The 9,166-nt window shown below is 40.0% G+C and overlaps 1 protein-coding gene across 2 annotated transcripts in view; it reads left to right on the forward strand.

The window, feature by feature from the left end:
• LOC114070462 (CTP synthase 2) overlaps window positions 1-3,420 on the forward strand; it is a 61,145-nt gene extending 57,725 nt beyond the window's left edge. For both annotated transcript variants that reach the window (XM_027907897.1, XM_027907895.1), the window contains 2 exons: window positions 1,501-1,611; window positions 3,291-3,420. In XM_027907897.1, coding sequence (XP_027763698.1) covers window positions 1,501-1,570 — 70 coding nt within the window. In that variant the 3' untranslated portion in view covers window positions 1,571-1,611; window positions 3,291-3,420. The remainder of the gene's footprint in view (window positions 1-1,500; window positions 1,612-3,290) is intronic.
• Window positions 3,421-9,166: the final 5,746 nt, after the last annotated feature.

Below are 9,166 nucleotides of genomic sequence, written 5' to 3' on the forward strand. Positions count from 1 at the left end.
ATTTGGTACAGTGATTGCTGTAACTGTGGGAGGCTTTCTTGACAGTCACAGATAGAAATTAAATGGGATGACTGCTGGTGCCATTCCTCCTGTCCCACGCTATTTAAAGGCTGGGTTTTTTACCAGTACTTTCTTGGTTTTGCTTTTCACTTGAAGAAGAGACAATGAAATTCAGGCTACAAAGCAGTGCTCAATAACAAGCAATAGTATAGCTGAGTGCAGTTTGTTCACTTTTCCGCACTGCAGTCTCGATCAAAGATCTCCAGCTGTGAGGCTACATAGTTCCCCTTGAAACATTACCCAGCAGGCAGTCACTGGGGATCCACAGATAAGACTGTGTCTAGGTGAGTCGTGGGCTGCTTATGTGCTTGATGTCTCAGAAGGAGATCTGCCCCTCTGCTCAGGTGGGGAGCATGACCTGACTGAGGTCCTGTTGGCTGGAGGTTGAAGGTGTATGTAGTAAAAGTGAGATGTGACAAGACAGATGTGCAGAGGCTGGCATAGAGTTGGTACCCAAAGCTGTCACGACGTGGGGTCTGAGATCCCCACCTGTGCTGTGTTAACAATAACCTGTGCTCTGGTTGTCATGGGATTGTCATTCTGTGCTGGAATTGTCATGGGGCTGACCAGAATTACTGCTGCTCAAATGTACTTGTGAGTTTCCTGGGCTCCCTTTGCTGGCTTCTGATCTTGGGAAATTCAAATATATGGAAAGCAGAATGTAGAAATGAAGTATGGTAGGGGTAAGTTGAGGCTGGAGGTACTTCTGGAGTGCACTTAGAGTTAAGATAAACCTGGACACCCAATAGACATCACAGCTGACTGAAAATGTGGTTGGTGGGCACTTATTTCTTTCAGTTGCTGTGGTGATTCCTGTTCTTCACTGTTTCCCTGTTCTGGCCACTTATAAAACAATCACTTGCATGGCTGTTTGTTCTGTGAAAACCAATCTGCTTCTCTCAGGAAAAAACAGAAGGGGATAAAACCTTAGCAAAATATGTCAGGATATTGTTTGGTGTAATGAAAATGATTTATGTTCTGGCTGGAAGAACAAAAATTGTAATTTAAGTGTTAGTTGAAGAATTCTGAGTAAATGAAGTTATCTTAACTTTTTCTTTGATCAAAACAATGATTATCATAAAGGAGAAATTCCTTTTATTCTTATTCTGAATACCTGTTGTTCTCCATGTGGTTAATCATGATTGTAGACACTCAGCACTAGCAAACTGTAGAATGAATGTACAGGTGCCAGCAAAAAGAAATTGAGCATACTGTTTATTAGGTAGAATATTTTTTCTTGTCAGGTCTTAAACTCCAAACGTAAGCCCATTCCTTTAGAGAAATATATTCTAAAATACAGTGTTTTAAGCATGAGCTTTAAGAAGTTTTCTGGAAATGGGTTGCATTTGAGGAAAGTGTTGATCATATGCATCATGGGTTGGAGGGTTTGAAATAAAATGTTTGGTTTAGATCCTTCTGAATGCTTATTGCTTCTAACAGTGACAGCTACAGTGACCTAAGCGATGACAGTTCTCCAGAAAAAGAGTTTCCTAATCCTGGGTCAAGCTGAAATGATTGTATGAGATTACAGAAATGGATGATGCTATTGAGGTAAACTGAATCATTTCGATACTGCTTTATGGTACTTATTTCTTCTAGACTTAAAACAGGAGACAAAGTTAACCTAATTCTCCCTTTTGTTTCAAATCCCATCTGAGAGCTTATGTCTTCTTTCTTGCCTGTAGCACTTAATAGTTTTCCTCTTCTGCTGCTTAACTCTGTAACTGTGATCTTAAAGTCTGCTAAGTGTTTTGGGTGCATCTTATATTTAGGATGCTATACAAAATCAAGTTGTGTTACTGTTTGAAGATATATTGAAAGTACATTTTTAAATTATGTCCTTTTTTTTTTTTTTTTACTACTTCAATTTGCAAGTTGGAATTGCTTTGAGTAGACTATGTAGACATGACTTTTTATTTTGCATTAATACTCATTTTTAGTTGCACTTGATGCATTGATACCACAAGGAAATCCCAACATAAGTACTTGGATTTAATCCGCAGAGTGATAGAGATACAAACAAGTTTTATAAAATCATAGCTTTGTTTGACATGGGCTTTGCCAAAGCCATGTTGGATCGTTTATTTATTACCTGTATGGTAGTCATAAATTTAATTTGTTTGAAAGTTGTATTTTCTATAACTCACCTGATCTCTACAGGATCTGGGTTTGAAACTTAGCCTTACTCTATTTTTGCTATGCAGATTCACCAGACTTGTGGCTGGTATGGCACTCTGATTTATGCTTTTCCATTTTCCTGAGCACTTCTGTAAGCAGGACACAACTTTCCCCTCTGATTTCATTCCTCTCACATGGTGTAGTCATTAAGCAGCTGTGCCAAACAGACAATTAAGGCTACACATGAATGATGCATGTCTGCCTGATGGTCTCCTGATTGAAGTACTGGCATGAGATGCTAGAAATTGGAGTTCACTCCTTAGCTGCAGCCTGGGTTTCTTCTGGGATTTTTTTTTTCCCTCTCATGTACCACATGTTAAAAATAATAATCCATCCTGAAATCACAAGAGCAGAGAACAGAATATGAAATGATTTCATGACCTGGTACATATCAATACAGTACTGATGCATGTCCTAAAATGACCAAGAAATAAGTAGGCAGAATGTTCCTTTTCACTCTTACCTGGATCCTTCCCACCTCCTATCATCACAATGGTTCTGTTTCTTGAGACCAGCGCAAAGTACAGGACAGCCCTTTTAGCTCTGTCCTTACTTTACTCCAGGGAATTTATGAGTGGTTGTTCTCTGTTTACTGTTGCAGCTCTGACTTGTTGAGTGCTTGGATGAATGTACTTTTGTGATGCTTTTAAGTGGTTATCAGTAGTCAAGTTGATCTTGTTTGAATTTGTCACTAGTGGATACAAATTGTATTCAACAGAATTACTCTAGAAAGGACTAAATAACTATATCTGCATATGAAAGAAGGATAGATGCATTGGCTTATTTATTTTTATCTCATGCTTAATTCTACCCATTAATCAGAGCTGGGTACACATGTAGACTATGTTTAGCTTTGTAGGTTTGTTTTGTGCTGTTTGAAGCAGATGAAATGAATCTACTTTAGTATTTACCATAGGACTACTTTGCAGTCAGTCAGCAGATTTGAGTGAAAATTACATGACATGAAATAAACTGAGTTACAGAGGAAGTATTTTTAATCATTGATTTTTTTACATTTATTTTTCCTTCCCCTCCTTCTTTTTATGTTACAGAAACTTGGGAACAGGACAATATTGAATAGAAGAAAGTAGAAGAGTAAGCTGCTTACAGTTCTCATACTGTCTCCTCCACTACTGCTTTCAGTAATTCTCGTTACAGATGACAGTTTAACTGTCCTGTAGCGAAAACTGTTCTGTGTAAATGCTGTTTCTCTTTAAAAGTTACAAAAAAGTTGTGCACCTTAGCTGTTAATCATCATTGATCTTGTCCTATATTTCAGGGTGATCTCAGGTGAATATGTATTAATTCACTAGTTCACAGCTGTTCTTGATTTGAAGAAAGATTTAACTGGTTTCAGTTTGCCTTTGAACAGGAAGACAAAATGCACTAGTTCTTGGGAGTGAATGAGACTGCACTAAAACATTTAAGGGGAAATTGTCTTATTCTTGAGCAGTAGAGAACTGTTTCAGGTTTATTTCCCTATGAAGCTTGTATATATTTTTTTAACTTTTTTTGCTGTTCAATATGTACAAATGAAAAATCGTTGCTGTATTTCAGCTCTTTGTGATTGTAATAATTAGTGTTGGATGCACAGTTTTTCCCTTTGCTCTTATAAGTGATTTGATTCCACATAAGTTCATTTGCCCCATTTCTCCTAGAAGTCTGGTAATACTGACCTACAAAATTACAGAAGTGATATTAGAAGCTGGTTTTGTATTTGTATTTTGTAAGAGAGGAAGTAAATACAATCATACTGAACACTTGTGTGGAAGTTGTAGTGGTCACAAACCTGGAGTGTTTTCTGGGATCCCGCTGTGCAACACTCAGTTAATTTCAGTAAATGAGTATAAAGTGAATTAAGTAAGGTTCACCCTTGTTTTCCTGCATCCAGTGACCACTCCACTGTCACAGCACGTATTCCCCAGTAGAATACAATGATGTGGTTCAATTTAGAAATCACAAGTTTTTCCATGCATGACAACTGCAAGCAGCCCTGCAAAGCCAGCACTGGAGCCTGAATCGCTGAGACAGAAGAGGAAGGCGAGAGGTGCTGTACTGAGGATAAGGCTGGATCCCAGTAGCAGTGGGGCATCATCAAACCTGTCACAGAAGCTAGGCCTGAGCTATGTAACTGATGGGCTCCAGATGCCTGACATGCACTTCCCTATAAAGAAAAATTCTAAATTCTGAGTGTTGTGTTTCATTTTGGTTTTGGGCAAATGACTTTTTTAAAACTCCTCAAAAATTAAATATCTGCACAAAATTAAAAAGCACCATGTCCTTTATTACAGCTTTGTAAAACATCAGGTTTGAAGTTTTGCATTGCTCTAGGAAGTCTCAGGTTACACAGCCAATTTATCTCTTCACTAAAAGAAGCTTTAATGGTAGCAAAATATAAAATGTATTCCTATGGCAGTACTTTTCTAAAGTAATTTACAAATGCGTGCCTTAGAAATAGTTATTGACAGAATTGATATCACTGTGTGTCTTCCCCAATGAGAGACACTGGCCACTGGTTTGTGAAAAGTGAAGAATTTCCTAAGATTGTCTATAATGTGCAAATGTATTTTCAAAATATTTTCAATAAATGGTGTTATTTGGAGGTGTTTGGATACCTAGTAAAGAATCATTGTGCCAATTGTGAACTGTGGTGTCAAAGAGGGAATTGTTCATTTAGTCATGTCCCAGTTGTATTGTCTGTGAGAAACTGGTGTTTTGTTCTTGTTGTTGTTGTTGTTGTTTTTATAAAAGTGTATCTTCTTTGAGCCTGTAGATTTTATGAGCCTAAAGGTAGCCATTACTAGCTAAACTGCTCCCTATGGGAAAACCTGACTGAAGATCTGTTGGGTGTGCTGGAAGATGACATTTAAAATCTCTGCCTGCCTCACTCAGAAAGTGGTCCTGTGCTGATTCACCAGCTACAATCATGTTTTTCTTCACAGCAAGTGTGATAGCTTGGTTGAGTTGGACCAGAAGCTCTGCTTGTTTTTAAACAAGGGGAGCAGCATCCAAATTTGGATGTGACTGTGGAGTAGGTATTGCACTTAAGTGACGCTGTGGAGAGCTGTGTCTTACTGAGTGTTTCTAGTAAAGTACTGCATCTGAGCAGCACAGGTACCTGTTTCACTGTAAGCTTTACAGGTGAGGTCCTTCAGCACCTGCCTAACATATTTTAACATCTGCTATCTTGAAGCTGAGGTTTCTTTTGCTTATTTAGCAGTTTGGAGAGATAACCTTCATGTGCTGGTGTAACGCCTGTGGAGGTTGAATCTAATGGATCTAATTGATACATATATCCAAGTTTTCCTGAGACACTGAGGAGGATTTGCTCAGCCAAACATAGTATTCCTCATGAGGGAGTACTTGTGGAAGGGTGGGCCAGATCCTGCACTAGCTTGCTGTTTTTCTGAAGCCAATGAAGTATGGTCATAATAATATCCCACAAAAAGTATACCTTTGTTCATTCAGGGTAGTACTGAAGAGGGCTCACTGTGACTCAGGATTCATGGGTCTCAGATACCTGCAGAGGAATTCAGGAGAAGTATACCTACGCCCTAGCTTGCCAGAAAAAAACTAGAGGTTTTGAGCAATAGCTTAAAAGTAGAGGTTGAGTTCACTGCAAGATTCTGTGTAAGCAGGAATTGTAGCCCCAAGCTAAAGGAAGTCTTCAGGAAAGAAAAGCCAGATTGTCAGCAATCACAAGGGCAGGGGCTTGTTGCCCAAAAGGATATGGAGGAGATTAAGGGAGGGTCAAGTGTAAGAGTGTGATTTTCCAACCTGAGCTAACCTCTCACAGGAGCTATGTTGCAGCTACCATATGAAGTGAAAGGTTCTCCCTAAATTCTGTGTTTATCAGTAGGAAGTGTGATTACAGCATATAGGACTTCTGAGCCAGGTTGTCTACAGCTGGCAGTGAAGCCAGATCAGCATGGAAGTGAACAGTAGCTGGGGAAGACTGTGTGGGACTGGCTGAAGCTCATTTCCTGCAACTTTACTGCTTGCATGTGAGGTGACTAAATATGCTGAGAAAGGATCAAGGTGGAGCAAGGAGGTGATCAGACCAACGTTTCTCTTGGGAGAGCACATGGCCTCCTCCAGTATCATGCGGAAACTCCCTCACTGCAACATGACAGGGGAAGTAAACACGATACAATCGTTTGTGTACCTAGGGCTAAATAACACCTCATCCTTGCATGCAAGAAGGAGGAGGCTTCTTCACTGGAACATCTGCATGAAAGTTGTGGTATATTTCTGTGCTTCAGCATTTTATCCCACATAGTGCTTAGCTTTTCCCTGCTAGCATAGTGAATCAGTAGCTGTTAGCTCTGCGATAACTTCCAGGCAAACTCTTCCCCTTAGCACTTCAGCCTGTCCCTACTGTTGACATGGTCAGTGCTTTGTTCAAGGATTTCACAGGTTTTCCCAATTAGCAGCCTTTATATTTTTGATGACTATGAGCTTAGTATCTCAGATATTTCTCAATTTGTCAGGTTCTCAGTATTGTCTAGATTTTTCAGGTATTCAGCTGTATCTTAATTGGTAACTACCATGTGATAACAAGGTGAAATGAAGTAAGGACTCATTTAAAATAATTATATGAGAAGAATCTACATATATTCTACTGTATAGGAGGTTCATATTTATATAATTCCCCTAAAAAAACTCAGAATATTTACGTAAACATCTATTTTATGTCTGAAGAAAATGTCTGTGTTGCCTCAACTGGAAATTCACTCTGAGTAGCAATTCCAGAAATGTTGGTTTTCCAGTCTCTGGCTGATTCTCTTGATTTTATCTGTAAGCTTTTTTTTAACTTTTTTTTTTTTAATGTGAATTAACTTTTCATGGATCACGGAAATGGACTGGTTCTGTTGGTCTTTATTCCTATACAAGTGAATCATCTTCAGTTCTGTCTGGTTCCTTGCTCCTTAAAATACCTCATGGATTGCAGGATTTAACATCCTGCTCTGACCTAGCTGACTTACTGCTAGAGTAATGTCTATTAAAGTGTCTTTCATCTTGTAAAATCTGTGTACTTTAATCTTTACACTTTGATGGTTTGTTTGTACGTGGAATATTTTCTCTGCTTGTAACATCCTACTTCATTTGAGGAAATTGGTTGCCTTACTGGACTCCTGGTAACATGCTCTCACAGATTTGGATCAGAGCCTAGAAAACCAGCTTTGCCTGAATTGTGGACATTCTGTGCTTCCGAAGTGCTCCTGGAAAGGCAAGTCTGTCTTTTCTACCTTTATGGGCTCTCTGTTAATACTTTAGGAAACTTTACAGTTGGAAGCTGCAAGTGAATGTAACAGTAGCATAGTTTGGATAGCCTAAGAATTGACCCAAGTCTTTGAATAAAATGTAGTCCAAACCTCCATATATTTAAAGGAATACTTAGGACAGTCTGCTCTGAGCTTCCGTGTGACATAAGCTCACCCAGTACCAGCTTCAGTAAACCCCTGATTTCACAGAGTCAATCTGAGGAATAAAAATATTACCTCAGTTGTCTTTCAGCTTGAATATTGCTTTTACTGCATTTAGAACATGCTCCTCATTGTCTAAGTATAAATTAGCAATTTGGAGAAATAATGTCGTTTTGGAGCAAACCCTCTTCATTCACTACGTGTTTGGTTTCCCACAGCAGCTGTTGTGCATCAGACCTCAGATTCTTTTGGAGGAAATAAAACAAGATCCATTCCAAAAGCTGGTGTGATTCAGTCCTGAAAGCACCGGGAGAACCACAGTACCATGGATGCCTCCAACACTGTGTGTTTGCCAATAGAAAGCTGTCAAACCATGAAGTGTTCTGTGACACCCAAAAATGGTTCCTATCCTGTATGGATATTGTATTCACCTTCCTATCAGCTGGTTTGTTTGTTTGTTTGTTTGTTTTCCTGAATGCTTCCCTAAGCTTCAACACAGACACCATGCTCCGAATTGCTGGGAACATATTCCCAGGTAATACCAAAAACCAGGCAGCACAGTCCTGGAGTCACCTTGGATGGGCCTGATCTGGGTCCTCTTTGAGCTTGTTAAGTGTTCTACTTGAGTGATGGGACATTATGCAAAATGCAGCATCACAGGTAGTCCTTGTTTTAGAACAGTGCTTATATAAGCACCTGCGCGGTATCACCTTACCTAAACGTTGATGCCCGTTTGTGAGTGACTCACCACAGGCTCCTTTTTGTACTCAGCAGAAGTACCAGGTGCTTTTCAATCATCCTTAGTAGATCAGATGAATAATGTTTCTTTCTTGACATGAATCTGAAAGAAGATCCTGGCCCAAACGGCTCAGATACCAATGTTTGGTCAGATGATTCTGTTCATCATGTGTAGGTGCCGAAGTGGGGATGAGTGATTACCATCAGCTCACCATTACTAATCAGCTACATGTAGTTGGCTCCATGTTTTGGGAGAGATCAGATAAGCAGGCTCACCCCTGGACAGCTGAAGCTTCCCCAGAGTACATTTCAGAGTTTCCTAGGGCCTCAAACCCATCTTCATGTTAGTCAAAGCCTCATGTTCAGCAACCCTTTCTTGCCTAAGCCCAGCAGGACCCTGTCCCAGTGTCTCCCTAACATCTCTGACTGCCACTGACTGGGACCAGTTCCATGAAGCAGCAGCAGTAGAATCTGCTGTCGTGTGATATCCTGGAGTGTGCCTCACTCCCTCTCTTGTGGAGTAATAGTCCATTTCCCAGAGCACTCTACCAGGATGTAGGAGACATGACCAGTTTGTTTCTGAGGCAACCAGGCCCCCTCTCCTCTGGGGCCTGCCCACTCCACAAGGTTAAAGCCAGTTCTCAGTGCCAATGTTTATTGCTGTCATAACATTAGGAAAATCTGCAAAAACACCCACTGGTCCTGTGTTGGAGAAGGAGCAAGGATATGATTCTGTAGGTGAGGCAACAGGAGATGCCTTGGGA

Source organism: Empidonax traillii, unplaced genomic scaffold, assembly GCF_003031625.1.
Source record: "Empidonax traillii isolate 1590-97213 ecotype Southwest subspecies unplaced genomic scaffold, ASM303162v1 scaffold1566:size175904, whole genome shotgun sequence".
NCBI lineage: Eukaryota > Metazoa > Chordata > Aves > Passeriformes > Tyrannidae > Empidonax > Empidonax traillii.